This window comes from Toxoplasma gondii, chromosome X (genome assembly GCF_000006565.2).
Source record: "Toxoplasma gondii ME49 chromosome X, whole genome shotgun sequence".
NCBI lineage: Eukaryota > Apicomplexa > Conoidasida > Eucoccidiorida > Sarcocystidae > Toxoplasma > Toxoplasma gondii.
Genome location: NC_031478.1, coordinates 136,335 through 153,303, shown reverse-complemented (window position 1 = coordinate 153,303; position 16,969 = coordinate 136,335). Strand labels below are relative to the sequence as shown.

Sequence of the window (16,969 nt, the reverse complement as noted above, 5' to 3'; positions counted from 1 at the left end):
TCACAGAATAAGGAAACAGGTGCCTAGAACTGATCAGCCAATAAATGTAACACCACTGACCTCACCGGGAAGTCAGGGGCAACGTCGGCCTTTAATACGAATTGCAGCGACCATTATACTCTAGACAACTACAACTATCACTACAACGTCCAGATTTAACTCCTAGGCACCGGATGCACTTGCTGGCATTTAGCTGGTGGGAAACCGAATTTCGAGCACCCACCATGGACTGGTACAGAGCAGTTACCGTCTCCTTCGGACAACGCCGGCAGAAGACCTTCACGTAGTGCTGCAGCGGGATATGCCAAAAGCCAACAATCAACATGTCTGAGGGAAAATGGCTCACAGCAAAACCGGGAAAGATACAGGGGGGAAAAGAACATTGTGTGACTCTTAAGGCAGCAAGCACGCGTGTGTCAGACTCCCTGCTGGTTCCCACACATCTCTGGACGGGTGCCTCAAAAAGTCACGTTTCGAGGTTTCGTTGATACTCAGAATCGCACAGTCTTAGTGAAGATTCCGGGTGGAGCAGCGGTTTTGTTTTTTTCAGAGGTGAATCTTCTTTGCGCAAGGTATGTGTGCTGTCGTCTGGCTGACTTTGTCGCGTCTGTGGAGTCCTGCATCTTTTTGCCGTGGCACACAGTTGATTCGTCGATGCATGCACGCTTCGGCGGAGAGACAAGTCTCACGGCTGTCGCTGCTCTCACGTGGACGCTGCGTGAATTTCAAGCAAAGAAACTTCGCCCACCGAAAAAAACACGATATTACTGAGTTGACACTGAACGCGCGTGCTTCATTCAACTGTTTCTGCGCAGTAAGCGGCTATGGATGACAGCTGGAGTTTCTCTTTGTCGAATTTCGGTGGCATAGTTGTTTGGTCGCGACTGAGACATAGCTTCGTCGCTTGACAAGGCAGTGTCCTAAGGTGTGGAGTTGTAGGTGAGGGACTGAGGCGGACTCCACATGTGGAAGACTACCGACATTTTAGTCAAGTGGCCCTGTGACTATGCGAGATTCAATGAATGCCGAACGATGTAGGAGAGACAAGAAACGAAGAAGGCTGCCTGGCGTTGTCGCGTGTACCGTGACTTCCCACAAAAAACCTAGGTGAAGAGGGTCGACAGCGCCATCAGACCTGAGAGGTTGCCCAGTTCAGCTAAACTCGTTTCCTCCAGGCAAGGAGTCTTATTGCCAGCTGCCGGCTGTATGCGAAATGACTGAGTGCTTTCTCTTCTTGTTCAGGCGTATCATGGGGGCCTCAGTTTCAACAGCGAGAGGCACGCAAGTGCTTTCGGCAGTCGCCGTCGCCACAGGAGCTGCTGCCATTTGGTGGCTGACGTCTCCAAACGGGTGGGGTTCACAGAAAGCCGGAGTTTCGGGCGCAGGCCTGCCCACTGATGATGAGACTGAGGCGACAATGAAGGAGATCTGCGAAGAATTCCACTCCATTTTCACTGAACTGGCTCAGTGAGTATCCGACCTGCAGACCACACATTCGAGCGCGGTCAGAGTTCCACAATGAACTGGTTTCGAGAGGATCTCACATAATGCAGCTGTTCGTTGACTCAGTGTTACACAGTTTACTGGTGGTCCAGACACACTCGGCCAGCGCTTTGCACACCACGCACAACCACTGCCCGTCTGGTCTTCTTGACTTCCTACCTCCGCTGGGACGGCATTTTTTCCTGCTTCGACGGACGCCTTTTTGAGAAAAAACCTCTTGATTGGTGGTGTACCGTGTGTCTTTCGTGTACTTTTGTTCAAGTATAGTGCATATCCCCCTGTCGTATCCGAGGAGCTTGTGACTCGGACGCTCCATTGCCTGGCGCACAATAGGCGCATACGATTTTTAGGGATTTCCTTCTTGAAACACGCTTGCATCATCGTGTGCAACTTTCTGCGTACGAACGCCATGAGGTGACGAGAACGGGATCCGCTTCTATTTTTTGCGGTGATGCCTTGTTCCAAGAAGTTGACAAGGTTGCCTGTGGAGCACTGAGCAAAACCATAGTCAGGAGTCGTATGCCTTTTTATTGGCGAGCCTTCTTTGACTCACAGATAAGGAACCTTGAGCCTGGAAGAAGCTGTTAGGCTTCAAAAAGCTGCTGGGTGCTTTCCACCCGACCGTCACGGGAGGCCTCTGGTCACAGTTCTCTGCTCACAGCTCAATAGGCGAAGGGAACGCAACAGGCAATTTCAAGCAACTTACGCTTGTGTGGAGCTGTATCCGTGCAGAGTATCGAGAAATGTAATTCGGGCAATGCAAGACCAGGGTTTTCAGAAACCGGTACCTCGCGAACAGGTAAGCATGTTGAAGCTTAGACGTGGTGTCCACCGCGGGTAACTCTTTTTGCTTCCTGTTAGCCGGGTCAATTTCTGTTTTTGCCATCCGACTATTTCGTCGAATGTATTGTGAATCCCGCTTGCGCTAGGGGAAGTCTTGCTTTGTGTACGTGATCCAGACGGCACCGGATATGCAGACGAAGGTGCATGCGGATTCAAGAGCTTTTCTCCGACGCGTTATTGTCGCTGCTATCTTGGGATTTGTCAGTCGGGGTGGTGTACTGGACAGTCGTTTATGGAACTTTAGCAGCACTGCAGAAGTTCTTTTCCGGGTGGCTGTCCTGTTTGTAATTCGTGTGATCGTCTTGGCGGATAAACCAGACTGAAACAGCGTTGCGTCTTGTCCATTGCCATCCTGTGTCTTCCTGCATGCTTGGAAACACAGGTGGAGGCAATGCTCATGCAGCAAATGTTTCGCGAACGGCTTACTGCGGCAGAGGCTGCGATCCTTGCCCGGAAGCAGATTTCCAAGGAATCCCTAGAACGTGCATGCGATCTGCATAAATCGAAGGTATGTTGTAGGGTCATTCTGTGGCGTCGTCCCCAAGTCAGAGCTTTTTGGACTTGTCTTTGTTTTTCAGTTTGCAGCAAGTGGGCAGGCTTCTTCCATACGTCTTGTCTAGCCCAGGAGGAAGCGGTTCTTTTACGTGGCTCCTCCGATCGTGATCTAACTTGTGCATTCGCCTGTTTTTAGCGGTGGGTCGTTTCCGTAAACTTCGCATGATGCGTGTCGACTCAACAAGAGTCAGCGTCCTGGTTGTGCAATTTCTGCCGCAATCTGCGTAAAGTGTTCGCTCTCTGAAAACTGGATGCAGACGACGGTAGAATTTGGATTGCTGTATGGACTCCGTCTCGTCGAAAGAAACGAGAGGATATACTCGAATATCTGTGTTATTTCATCCCGTGGGTAGTTGGTCTTTTTCACGGCGAGGGATGTTAATCCGCCGGGCTATGTTTTGTTCCATGGGAAGATCAATGAATGCTACTGGTCCCGGTTTCTTTTCTAGCCAGACACGATGGGCCGTTGACGAGGGCGCGTGCCTCACGGTGGGATGCTCGTTTTGTGAGGCAGTTGTCTGACTGGACACGAGCAGGGATTCGTAGGATCTAGATGCATTGTACTGGTTTCTCTCTGCGGTGTGGATGTAGAATGAAAGCTTGCGCGTGTACGTGGACGGCTTGAAGGCAATGTACCGGGACGCAGTCGACGGCGAGCTTCCCATGCTTCCAGGAATGACACTGCCGAACGAGGTAACAGAGGACAAAATCCTCCGTGTCCTGGAACAGATTCACAAGGCAAAGCAGGCAAGGTTTCAAGAAGTGCTAGGACGCGGCAGCGCTTCCGGTGAGTGTTGCTCGGTACATATTCACAGATGTCAAGACTATCGCCGGCGTGACAAGTTTCGTTCGATGTTTGTTTTGAACGCTTTTGGTCTGATCCTAAGTCTGCAGTTAGCCGCATAGATACATGGAACTTGGCAAGCACCATTAGATTCACGCTGTTATCACTCGTATTGACAGCGAGAAGAGACGATCACTCAGATGCGAGTACAAGCCGTCGTTTTGGTTAATGTGGACTTCCAGCGCTTCTCTTCATCTGTCGACACTACTTGCGAGCACTTGGTAAATTCGCGGGAAACAGAGAACGTACCCTATCGACATACGCTTTTTCAGTGAAGTGCATGGAATGAACCAGTCCGGGGTCCACCCCATTTCCTGGACAGTTCGTCAGGAATGAAAATTCCATCCTCAGGTTAATTCGTGTGTTTGACGGGGGAACGTAGTGGATGCTCTTGGTCAGTCGATGTGAATGCTCTACTCCCGTCGCTTCAGATACGTCAACGCCGACTTCGCCTCTAGCGAAACAGCTGCAAGAGTGCAACAAGAAAGCAGAAGAGGAGGTCCTCGGAAAAGCAGAACATGCAGGGTTGACCGAAAAGATACTTCTTCATGCGGTGGCTGTGTTCTCACGCCGGCCTCAGTTCAAACTCAAAGTGAGATTCATTCCACTTCGTCGTGGAGGATCAGTGCTGGAGACGGGCAAATCTCTTACGCTGCTGTTTTTCACTTTATTGCACTTGCCCAAGCGACGGGCACGTGGTCCACCAGGGTGGTGACAGTGTCGTAGAGGCGGATTGGTGGACGGACACAGATTTACTTTTGTGTGAACTGTCTTCCTCAGCTAGTATCAGTTTTATACTGCGTAGGGCCGAGTTGCTACGATGGTGTCCCCCCCCTGGTGTGTGTGCGCTTCACCGCGATTGTCGAATTCCATCGGGAGCTGGAATTTAGCAGCATGAATTGTCCTGCCGATGTACAAGGGTCCGATGACGCCCACTTATGGGTCATGTTGTCCCTGTCGCACATCATGCGACATGGCGTCTTAGAGTAATTGAAAGAAACGGTACGGGCATCCGTGATTCTTTGCTTTCTCGGTGTCTGCGTGTGTGGCTCTTGCTTTCAGAAGCAACTTTTGGACGAGATGCACACGGAAATCATTATGGCATTAATGAATACGCGAAAGAAGACCGATTCCTCGCAGCAGCAGCGTCCTGCTGCAGACACTTGCATCATAGCAGCGTTGCACCCAAAGGTGGAAGAGGTAAAGACGAAAGCACAGTGTGAGGTTCAAATGCTCTGTCGGAGCTCGGTGTTTCCACTTCGCTGTAGAGTGTTTGAGATTGGTTGTTTGAGTTTCTGTGGTGCTTTCGTAGCGATCCAAACGGTGTCTAAAAATCGTTGCTCAGAAGAGACGGAATTGCCAGTCTTTGCCAGGTTGGCTCGTCGTATCCGTTGCGAACGGCGTTGGGTGTGACCTTTTATTAACTAAAAGCACAGTAATAGCAGCCGTCGCTGCTCTCTGCTCGTGTAGCGGTCCAAGAGACGTAAAGGTGACTTTGTAAATGTTCTGCGCGTTCCCGTGCCTCCTACCGGACTATCGTCTAGTGTAGCCCGTTACCGTTGGGGTTTTCTTTCTGAAAACATCCGGTTTCTGTGCTCAGACGACGGGTGAGGAGCTCCCGCTCCGCCTGCAGAGCTGCTCAGACTGTGGAGGATGCGTCGTATGCTTGATCTTGCGAGGCGAAGCCGGAGAAAGTGAAGCTGATTCCAACCGAGGGGGAGGCGCAGACGGGAACGAAGTGAAGGACAATGCGATCCGAGGTGGCGTAAGCTCTCTGCGTGAACTAGGCGAATTTTGTGGGGCTGTTGATAAAATGGACCATGAGGACATCTCATTTGTCTACTTGACCCACAATGAGGCGTGTAAAATGGAGACAGGTAAGAGCCAAAGGTTGTCATTCGCAACGAGAACGGGACAACAAGGGTTAGGCCGCTAATGTTATCCCACATTTCCTTCAGAACATTTTCGCTGCACGTATGAGTCACTTTCCGTGTGATTGCAGCATAGGAGGAACATTCGACCGATATATTTTTGACATGTTGTTTCGTCATTGCCATGTGCCCTACATCAAATACCGCTGTCGCAAGAACTGTGCTGACAGGAAGCTGCACGAATAACTACACCTTTAGCATCTACAACACCATAATGAATTTCAGTTAGCAATTGGGTCTACGACGGCCCTTGTAGGGATGTAATGGTTATTGTGTACAGCTGTCCCCTTCATTTGCCCATTATGTGTATCCTGCAGAGGCAATGAAGACAGCTGCTGCGAAAGCTGAAGAAGTTGGTGCAGCTTATATCTTTTTCCAAGGTGCAGACGTCTATGTAAGTGTATGTTGCCGTTGCTGGTGAAGCATGACAAGCCCTGCAAGAGCACAGGTCCAAGCCGAAGTCGGTTACGTGCAGATTGGACACGGACCGCTAGCCAGCAGGTGTTTGTTACGTCGTTGAGTGTATCTGCATCTCCTAATGTGCATGCATGTTGGAGTCTCTGCATCACAATGGTTGGTCTACCTATACGATGTTGCAAATAATAACTAGCAGCGACGAATACTGTGCAACGCGCTCACTTTTGCGGTTAGTCTTCTTTTTCCTCCAGTCCAGCGCATTACTGCAGTCGTGTTTTTGGAAATTTGCGGGTAGTAGCGAGATGGTGAGTGGAATAAGTACTGTGTAAAGTATGTGGTGTCTCCGGTGTGATGCTGTGTTTTGAACAGACGTTGGCACCGACGCTGGCTGATCTCGTGCAGATGGTCCAGCAGGAGAGGGAGAACTTCACAGTAAGACGATCTGAGCGTCCACAAGAAAAAGAAACGAATGCCGTAACAGGTGAAATGAAATCGTCAGCTGATGGTGCGAATCCCCGCCGCGACTCCTCGGCAACCAGGACTGAAGCCCTGAGCACTGTGCAGACGGCCGAGGACTCTGAAAATATCCCATCAGCTAGTACACTTGATATGTCGTGCCCAGCCAGCGATGGGGTTGGTGTCAACGAAGTTACACTGAATGAAGGCGGAAGTAGAAAAGCTACTCTGATAAACTTGGCTTGAAGTACGAGCAAGGCACGATGTTTCCCGTTTTTGTTCTAGGCACAGTTGTTAACCAGACCCCAGAAAGATCCCCTTCGAATGTGTTCTCATAAACTTGACACACTGCAGGAGCTGCGTTGATCTTTTGTGGCGTGTCTGCCCATGTTTCATAGTGGTGACGAATGATGGTAAACTTCCACCATCTTACCACATTTCCGATACAATATTTCCAACACGCCATACACTGCATATTTCACCGGTGATGCGGGCGGGAGTTAAACGAACACGTGAGGAAGAGAATTCACAGGGAATGATGCAGAAAGAATTCCCCGAAGCCGGCCCTGCAAGCAACCGTAAAGTGTCAGTGATTCGACAAGTCTAGCGATGCTGATATCCTGTTCGATGGAACACGTTCGCAATAACCGTTAGGATGGAGAGGTCGAAACAGAGGAAACCCCTTCACCCAAACTCCTTTATTGGCCGATAACAACAGGTGGGGGCTGATAATTTTCATAATGAAGTACTGTCAGGTCACGAAGGCCTTCCGAATGATAAAGATTGGCAGCTCTTGATGCACCACCGGTGCCGGCCGTTGCGGGCACGCTGTTTTTCGACAGCATAAACCTTAAACCCTAAATAATCGGAAGTCCTTTGCACATAGAATCGTATTATTTGTGGACATAACTGACAATCCCGATGAGGTGTCCGTCTGTCAGGGCAACGGTGTAGAGGCGGGAGAGCGCGATACTGCCACGATGAGTTTGTTAAACTTCGACGGTTTTTTGCTCTATGTTACGCTTTACGCATGAGGGTTTTAAGATTTCTTTCGTGCAGCTTAGTAGCTGGAAAGCACTGCAAAAGGGTCCTGGAGAAGCCAGTGACAGATTCTTAGTCGTGAAAACACTTTCCGATGTTCCTGTGTAGGCAGGGGTGTGGGGGATGAATGCTGGCTACCCAACTGAAACACCAGGCTCAACGCAGAGTATCCACGCAAAAAGTTTCTGGCTGCAACGGTTCTTTTGATGTGGACAACCGACTCTTGCATCGCCTGAAGTGAGGTGATCGCGTTCCTGGTGACTACCGGGGTCATCACGCGAAGATGAGCACACGGCATCCCGTCGGACACACACAACCGATTAGAGGAGACATCCATCTAAGGATTTGACGATTTTTGAAAGATCCTTGTTTCTTGAGGGTCTTCGAGAGCACAGTTCAGGTCTTCACATTGGTGAGGAGATTTCAGGAAAAAATGTTCAAAGTTGTGGGTTTAGGGGGCTTTGCTCTGACGATCGTCGTGGCAGAACTACCTTGTTCTTAACGCGTGCAGTTGGGTCGAACGAAGCGAGTGGACGTCTCTCATGCCAATCAGGTGCACTGTCCCGAACAGGTGATGCGGCAATACGGAGAGGATGAGACGTTGATCTGCTGGTGACTGCCTTGATCCCTTGTCCTCTGAGAACGACTGGCCTACACGACGGTGTGTGGCACGCTCATGTCCGATGGAATTTCTTGAGGTCGGGCACACACTTTTCTTAGGGCGTGACCACACTGACCAGAGCACAATCGCTTAAGATGGACAACTGCAACGCGAAAAACGCGAATGCAAATGACGTTTTCAATCATGTACTATTAAGTGCCTGTGTAGCAGCGCTGGGATCGTCGGGATCGTCGGGAAACCGTGCCTCCCTAGCACGACAGAAAAACAAGCTGGCACCGATATTTCCGTTAATATTTTATCATGACTGCCCCAACTCGCTCTCTCTGCATTGACCTGGATCAGAATGGTCGGCGAGGATCGCTCTCACACGGGAGTGTGACTTCAGCAATCGATGTTGTGGCCCTTTACGTGAGGTGATATCCACCCTCTGATGAGACAGTCGCGCGTGTTGCGCTTAAACTCACTAAAAGACACACATTCGTTTTTTTCGGTGACTTCCGGCCAACCGCAAGATGAAAAATTCGTGATCGATGCATCGTTTCACGTCTGTGTGTACGTATCTAGACCTATAGACAAATACCTCTTCCTAAATACCTGTGTACAGAGAGATACACTTACTTGCATGTATGTATGGGCGGGAATACGCACGCCCATGCATACTGACCGATAAACGGATACATACGGTGACATTCACCGACGGCCGTGTATCGAGACGCGAGTGTGTGTCTCGATATGCCTTTACGAATAGATTTGTTTGTAGATAAATCGTAACCCATCGGTGCCGTTAGGTCAGCGTGGCTTTTTGTGTTCGGTCTGTCCACTTCCGGCGGCCTCGGGTGTACCTGCGCTCCGGTTTCGACACGTGCGTCTCCTGTTTTCAGTTTTTGCTTGAGTCTGGCGACTTCGTTCTGAAGATCAGTGCTTTTTCAGCCTTTTCATGAAGAGAGGCAGTTGTTTGCCGTAACTGGCCGTGGCTGTGTTTGGCCAAGTTACCAACACCGAGTTTTCCGGTGGAATTTTGTTCAGCAAAGAAGCTAGCAAGCGAGAAAAACAGAGAGAAAGAGGGTTGGAGGAGAAAGCAGGATACTAAAAGGAGTGGGATAGAGAGGAGGGACAACGATGCCGCTCTCTGGGCTGTGACACTCTCCGAGACCGAGTGCTTCATCTATTCTTCCTTGCTAGACTGGAAGACACGAGTTAGATGGAGCATCGACCTTCTCCGCTCCCTCTCATAGATGCGTCACTTTCGTCTATCTCCCGTCTCGGTCATAAGTCCTAGTTCTTTGTCGACTAGGACCCCTTCATTTTTCTTCTCCTCTCTGTTGTCTCCTCCCCCTGGTTTTTCTCCCTCTTCTCGTCTTCCTGCAGCTGAAGGTTCCTCAGTTGCCGACTCCTGTCGACGATCCTTACTTTCCAACCCTCTCGTGCATGTGGACGTTTCCACAGGAGGTCGAGATGCAGTCCACATGGTGTTTCAGGTGCGACCGAGAACGTCGGAAGCGACGCTTCAAAGATTTCTCTTTCGTAACTTGCGGTAGCTATGGCGCGTATCTTTTTGTCCCGCCTCGAGAGTTCTGTACTACCGTGAGGTCCTGTAACTGTTCAAAGATATGTGCTCAGACTCAAGTAGTGGTATATGGACTAGACAGTGTACCCTTTTTATACATAATGATCTGGTCCCGAATCGTGAGGTCACGGAATCGTTACTTGGGGGTCTTATTTTGGTTTTTCCCGTCTCCTGTTAGTCTTCGTGTTTGCCGTGTCTCCTCTCTTTCTCTCCTTTTATTCCTATTCTTCCACTCGACCTTCCAGTTAAAGAGCTTCCTGCGGTCTTCTTTTCGTAGAAGCTATTTTCGGGGTAACATGCAACTGCGGCACAGCCCAGAAAAACCAAAGTGCCCCTTAACTCGACGGAATCCCCCATCCGACACTTCTCTGGTCTGGGGCGTGTATACTTTTGAGTTTGACATCCCAAGTTGGACTACTGGTTTAGATATTGGAAGGCTTTCGGTTACCGAATCCGAGTTCTCTTGTGTCAGCAAACGAAGACAGGCTAAGCCATAGGACAAGACATCGAGGGACGTAGCCGTTTCAGTGTATGTTCACGTGAGGGCACATTCCTGTGTGTGGATGAGTCACCGTCCTTGTAAACCGAACTTTCTTGACGTTTTTGTCTTGAGACTGGCCTCCGTTATTAAATGCAAGGCGGTGGTACAAGAGCACACCTTTCTGCACAATCGTCCTTGGCTCCTAAAAGACGTTTTCCTGTTGTCGAAGGTACGAGAGCTTGCTGCACTATGTGGCATCGTGCGATCATGACAGTTTTGTCAACAAAGTGGCACCTTTAGCGGAAACGAGATTTTTCTCACATTCTTAGTCGTCTCGATATTTCCATAAAGCTCTCCTGCAGCATTCGCATGTTCACCTTCGCTTTTTTGAAATGCAGAGGAAGCTGGAGCAAAGGTGGACGAGATCCAAATGCGTTTGGCGTGGTAATACGTTAACACATCTTCCAGTGCGTTTTGGGTGGTCGCTGAGACAGGATTTTTTAAGAGAAGTGTTGAAGTGTTTTACCGCCGCATGGGGCGAGAAGCAGTACCGGTGACGCCACGGTCTCGTCTACCAGTTGTGTACTGCTGTGGATGCCTATATTTTGAAGAATGAGATGGAGCAGGAGAAATATACGAAGGACGATAACAGGAGAAAAGGACTCTTTCGTCACTGGGGCTGTTCTACTCTGCTGTCAATCACATACAAAAAAAGGCGCAAACCGTCTTCTTGAGTTTGACTGGAAGGGGCGTTCGACCATGACGAACACCTGCGAGAAAAAAATAACAGATGCTGCATTAGTCAAGCCTTTTTACCAACACAGAACGAGATGTTTTTTCACTACTACGTGATGCATCTGTTTTCCCTCCTGGAAGTGGTTGTTGTGTAACACGGTTCGACGTTCTTGCAATATGTCGGATTTCAACAACAAACTAGAGACGCCGTCGCTGAGCCTTCAAAACGATAGATTGCGCTAGATTGGTGTTTCGAATTTCCACACACCTGTCCAGAGGATGAAGGTTCAGCCGGTCTGCTACAGCCGATACCACGCACGCGTAGGCGCCTTGTTTACGGTTAGGGTTTGGGGATTTTTAGGGTCTAGGTTTTAGTGTCGCTAAGTCCGCAAACTGTCAGACGCGGGCCCTCAGAGACCCTCTGGAAGAGGCTGCTGACCTCGGGAGTCTAGCATATTGCGTGACTTCTAACAACGTGGATAGCCTGTAAGCGTGCCATTACGAAGTGGCGCGGTGTGCCCTGTACTGCACCTTTTGTTTCGCGGAGTACATAATAAACGTGCGTGCATTGTGGCATGCAAATGCTATGGGTGTTCGCTTATTTGAATGTCCAGTGACGGTTCTGCGAGTTCCACGAAGGAATCCTGACTTACGCTGGATACACTTAACAGATAAACGCGGCATTGACAGGAGTTTGTATCGGGTCTACAGGAGTGTGGAAGCTTGATACGTTAAGGTACGTGGGGGCCTTCAAGACTCTCCATGCTCTCACTGAATTGACATATGCTCACCGGCTGTAAACGCGAGTGGTGTTTCGAAGATCGATGTGGTAGCACATTTGTCTTAACTACGAACTGCCCCTCCTTCACACCGGAACGCCGCGACGTTTCGAGCCCATCTTGTCGTGCATTTCCAGTGTCTCGCTCCGGTGAGCAAAGAGGCTGGATGCCATTTACAGTCAATAAAAGAGACCATTCGTGGTGGACCTAGTGAAGCTATCTAGTTATAACTTCAGGCGTACGCATGGAAACCGTCGAGGGACTTACCTGATGGGACAAAGCTCAATCATGACCAACGTGGTGCACAGGGGGAAAACGCCTGTGTGTTTATTATTGATGAGGATTACTACGTAAATCTTTTCTGCATTGTCGGTGTCTACGTATTTGATAAACCCTCTCTCTTTGGGGGTTAAGTGGCGACTGATCATACTCCAGAGATAGGTATCGCTCAGCGAGCTCCTCGGAACGGAACCCTTCTATGGCTCATCGAGTTTGCCCACAATGAAATAACGATTCGAGACATCGAGCTTACAAGCGTTTGAGCGGTGTTACACCTATAGTGGGTGTCTACGCGATCAATTGTGCAGATGACGTTCTGTTCCATGGGCATGCGTCGATTGCGAAGAGCTTCTTTCTTTTCAACCCAGGCGGACGTTCTGGACACGACTCCGCGACAGTCAGTCAGTTGCGCAGTACGCCATAAGGGGGTTCATTTTCAAATAACGGTATCCCGTTAACTTGAAGGCAAAAACCCCCCAACGTAGTCACATCAGGAATGGAAGCGCCCTCGCATTCTGCCGCCGGAGCAGCACGCTGCATTCGTCATGGACACATGCTCTGTTTATATAGCATTTAATCACATCCAGTGTAAGTGTTCGAAGGTAATGCAGCTCAACCGTCAAATATAGTAGATTGTGTGCCACACCATTCGTGGACCTCCAGCACGCGGCTACGGTGGTGGCAGCACTTGTCGAGTCGTACGAGGAAGCTGTGAATCTGAACATCACTGATAAAAAACAGAGGCACGTAAGGTCGAACAATGGCGCTACCTTAATCATCATATTCAAAGTATTACTGTACGGTTTCAGTGCTATAAAGTCTTGCTGCCGCGTTGCACTTGACATTTTGCGTTGAGCGGTGACGACTAAATCAGGTAATTAGTGATACAGACACGGCGAAAGCGGACATGCGATTGTTGGGCCTTGTCTTTTACCGGTGTGCTTTGCACCTAAAATCATCTTATAATTTCGGTTTCTACGTGTTGGGGCTCAGTATAACAGACATCCTTGGTACAACAAACGTTTCCAATACAATGTGAACCAAAGTCAGTACACTGGACTGCGATGGACCAAGGACGTCTCTTTTTTTTGATGTTCGAAAGGACACTGTGCCACCGCACTGCGCCGAACTGCAGACTGTTCCATGTCATTGCCCCTTTTATCCTTCCGCTGCTTCTATGGTGGAGGAATTCTATGTACGGCCTTTTCGCGTTGTTGGCCGGAGGACGGCACGTGTCTTTTTCATGCGAATTTGAAACCAACGGTAAACCCCGTGGGGCTTTAGCGTCGCTCACCCGGGGCAGCGGCAGCTCGACGCTGCGCGGTGCCACCTCACTTTTGGCTGCTTTGCCGATGGCGTAAATTCCTCACGCATTCTGTTGATCACAAGTAGCTGCATGCAGATGTGAGGGGGCACTCCATCGCAAAATTAAACATTTTTGCATTGACCACCTCAAAAACCTCCGGCCTTCTATAAGTATAAATGATAAGACCAGACGAAGCCACTCAGTTTGGCAGGCCCTCTTAGGCGACGTTGCCCGGGGAGAAGCGGTTCCTGAGTAGAAAAAACGATGAACGTTGCTGGGGTGAGCCACCGCTTCTTCTGCTGGTATATCTACGGACTGCCGTACAATCTTCTCGATCCGAGACTGTTTTCGCGACGAAGCAGGACCTTGTGATTCTTGGTCTCCCGGTGTCGTCCCACTGAGGTTCTGAAACGATGAAACCTACACCCGGTAGGGTCGTTCTGTCACCGGTGGTGACCAGGGGTGAAAATAGATTGGTAAACATGATTGAGAAGAAGCTTTCGGGATTCCCTAGCGGTCTGCAGCTAACCGCTCAACTGAAGGCGAGACGTGGGCTGCTGTTCCGTCGTGGCTCGAGTGTACTGCTTCTCTCGGTTGCGCTCTGTCTGGTGGTTCTTGCGCCGTTCGTTCCTTTCGATTGTCCTACACGTCGTACATGCACAGCCCTGGCTGACGCTGTTACCAGTCTTGAGACGGATACTGGTTGGAATGATTCGTCCAGTTGGACTGACACGCAGCAGGACACCGCGGTCGAAGGGAGCGCTGATGCTCGAGAAGACGGCAGTGCTACAGAACTAGATGGCGGTGGTACAGAAGGAGACGGCAGTGCTACAGAACTAGATGGCGGTGCTACAGACGTATATGGCGGTGCTACAGACGCAGACGGCGGCGCCATAGACGTGGAAGGCGGCGTTACAGAAGGAATGAGCATGACTCTAGGCGAGGCGACCGAGTCTTATGCTATCGAATCACTGCGAGCACCGAGCAGAAGTCCGAGCGTCGCCGCGCTGGTTCCAAGGATCCACCGCTCCGGACAAGCTCGTCCAATAGTTGTCTCTGGAATGTGAGTCGAAACGCAGTTTTGAAACGGATCGGCGCCAAAACGACCCGTGTGTGGCGGGCGCGTGAACGTGGCTGAATAAGGGAAACACCTCGAGTGATAAAACGCGCGAGCACTGCCTAGCATTCATTGATAGATAATTTGTTTACCTCGTGGAGGCGCCCTTTGGCTTCTTTCGGCGTCCATGAGCTGTTGACGGAAATGTCCACTGTGTCTGTGAAAAGACAGTAGAAAGCGTTTCCTCTTGTATCTTTGCTGGTTGAAGAGGATCCCTCGAAGCGAGGGTGAAGTCGGGTCAGGCGGTTGCGGCAGAACGACCAATTTCTCCAGCGTGCCGGCCACGTAGAAGCCAGACAGCCACTGTTCCCGTAGATATTCGTCCATGTTGTACTGAAAGTGGCGGGTTCAACCAATATATCCAATCGATAAGAAAGTAAACCATGCGTCGTGTTTTCCTCTTAATTGGAGAGGGAAGATGACCATCTTTACGTCGAACATTCGTCGCGCCCCACTTTAGTTCTGTTGCAGCGGCTCTAGCTCTACAACGAAATTCGCCAGTTGACACACGGTTTTTTCGTATGAATGGGAAGTCAGTGCCGCAAAAACCTTGCTCAAACCGCTGCTACAGAACACACAGAAATCAAACCAACATTCTGGTTACTTACCAAAGCAAAACAATTTTGTGAAATTTCATTGCTGCGGAATACACAGGGACGTATTGCTCGAGGATCATTCTCAGTTCCTGTTCTGTTCCACCGTGTGACACCGAGATCCATTCTATGGGAGGTTGCAGACGCAGTGGGTGGAAGACAGAGGCACGTCCGAGATACTCGGCTCGCGCCGCAGCCCTGAACAAATAATTTGTCTACGAGCGAAGCAGGAGGAAAAGTGGCTGCCAAGGGCATGTGAAACACATTCAAATTACCACCTTGTCTGCAGCAAGTTCTCTTCCTGGACGTGTGTGTCTCTCGTTATCCAAACACTCCCCGCGAGCCCGGAGTGCCCCAGAGATGACGCAGTTGGTACTGCTGAAGCGTCGGATCTGTCGCCCGTTGTCGAAGTTTTAAGGAGCCATATCTATCCTTGAATCGATGAACCGTTGCCTGCGCTGCAATGCGTTTCGCCAATTCGTAGCACGGGGCAGCCTTTGCAGTGTTTATCACAAAAAGAATTATTGTTGCCACGCGACTACTGACGGAACACCGCGCAAGGGGGACAGCTCTGGCAAGTTGTGAAGAGGACCTCATCGTCTTGTGGCTCTCTTCTCTTGTGGGCGTGATTCTTCAGCCTTGCAAGCGTTGTGCTTTCTATCATCCTCGGCGCCATCTTTCTCAACTCGGACAGGATTTTGATTACAGAAACTACACCATCTCCAAGTAAGTCATCAGATGCGTCTCACGATCGCTCGGAAATCCCCTCAGCATTCACCCGAAGACATGCCCCGATGACAGCCTTGCTGCAGTGCACTTGAGCGGCTCGGGATCTCAAATTCTCTGGACACTCTTTTGCCATCAAACGTTTTTTGTGTGTTTGGTTTTCCTTTGCCCGTTCACTCAGACGCGACGTACGTTACCGACGACACCTCCACGCTAGCCTGGCAGCTTTACCTCTGCACATACAGATGGAGACGCAATGCGACCCGTACGGTTGCCATTTACGGCTGTCATTGTGTTCTTTGACAACTCGTTTCTGGAGTTTGATGCAATATAGTGACGCCTGTCTGGGTTAGTCCGCATGCAGATCACTATGCATGATGATGAACGGCTGAATACAAAGGGACCCGATATGCGGAAGCTACGCACCTTTCACGCTCACTACGGCGCGCACGTCATGTGTGTTGTGCGTATCTTAACGGATCCGTTTTCACCAGACCACCGGTAAGCCATTTGCAGAAGTGAGTCTGTTTTGCAGGCTCAGAAGGAGGCGTTGGTTGGATCACTCTTCCGAAGGACCCCTTGTTCGATTCTCTTTGGTGGCATAAAACGAGATAGAGTTTGCCGGTTAGTGGTATGTGGTTCTCCCCATGTGGTGTAGCGAGTTTGGTCACCGCGGCCACTGTGTGAAAAATGGATGTGATCCTAATGTTCACGTGTTCGGTCGGCTGAATGTTGGTATTTTTACCACTCACTGATCGAACTCCACCGACGAGCCTCAGCGTTCATTATAATACTGCATACCTTGTCCTGGTTGTAAACCTGCAGGAAATCGCGGATGTACGTGACATCAAGCTGCTTCACAGGTCGAAAGCACCCGAATCTTCGCTGCGAGGGATTAAGAGAGATGTGTTGCTGCTGCTGGCATGCTAGGATTCGTGACTGTAGTTTGCATTTCGTCGTATACTCGGCAACTCCGAAGCCGTTGAATCTTCTTTGTGAGTGAACTATCACTGCACCGTTCCTGTGTTGTGAGCATCCTCAGGTTGAAGGAGTAGAGAAAGTATTCACCCAGCCGGTGAGTCACTTTCTGGTGTGACAGGGCTTATGATCTCTCAGCAGACGCCTTTCTTACTGATTTTCGGCCGCTGTGCATGCCATCGGGAGACATTTGGCT

General features: G+C 50.0%; 2 protein-coding genes across 2 annotated transcripts; both read left to right on the top strand.

Annotated features, from left to right (window-relative positions):
- The first annotated feature begins 720 nt into the window (after positions 1-720).
- TGME49_228770 (hypothetical protein) lies at positions 721-8,518 on the top strand. The gene is made up of 9 exons (XM_018780219.1): positions 721-1,467; positions 2,236-2,302; positions 2,729-2,854; positions 3,493-3,688; positions 4,177-4,337; positions 4,808-4,945; positions 5,346-5,622; positions 5,994-6,070; positions 6,463-8,518. The coding sequence occupies exons 1-9, from the start codon at positions 1,214-1,216 to the stop codon at positions 6,793-6,795; spliced, it is 1,629 nt and encodes a 542-aa protein (XP_018636106.1). The 5' UTR covers positions 721-1,213; the 3' UTR covers positions 6,796-8,518.
- Positions 8,519-13,493: 4,975 nt separating this feature from the next.
- On the top strand, positions 13,494-16,098 carry TGME49_228780 (Toxoplasma gondii family C protein; the record flags this gene model as incomplete). Its single annotated transcript, XM_018780220.1, has 3 exons — positions 13,494-14,422; positions 15,707-15,795; positions 15,977-16,098. The coding sequence occupies exons 1-3, from the start codon at positions 13,773-13,775 to the stop codon at positions 16,096-16,098; spliced, it is 861 nt and encodes a 286-aa protein (XP_018636105.1). The 5' UTR covers positions 13,494-13,772.
- Between the last annotated feature and the right edge of the window lie 871 nt (positions 16,099-16,969).

Excerpts from the sequence above, each read along its gene's own strand:
- TGME49_228770 (XM_018780219.1), top strand. The coding sequence starts at position 1,214 with ATGACTGAGTGCTTTCTCTTCTTGTTCAGGCGTATCATGGGGGCCTCA. Across the intron at positions 1,468-2,235 it reads ATTTTCACTGAACTGGCTCA|AGTATCGAGAAATGTAATTC; the intron begins GTGAGTATCCGA and ends GTATCCGTGCAG. Across the intron at positions 4,338-4,807 it reads GGCCTCAGTTCAAACTCAAA|AAGCAACTTTTGGACGAGAT; the intron begins GTGAGATTCATT and ends TCTTGCTTTCAG.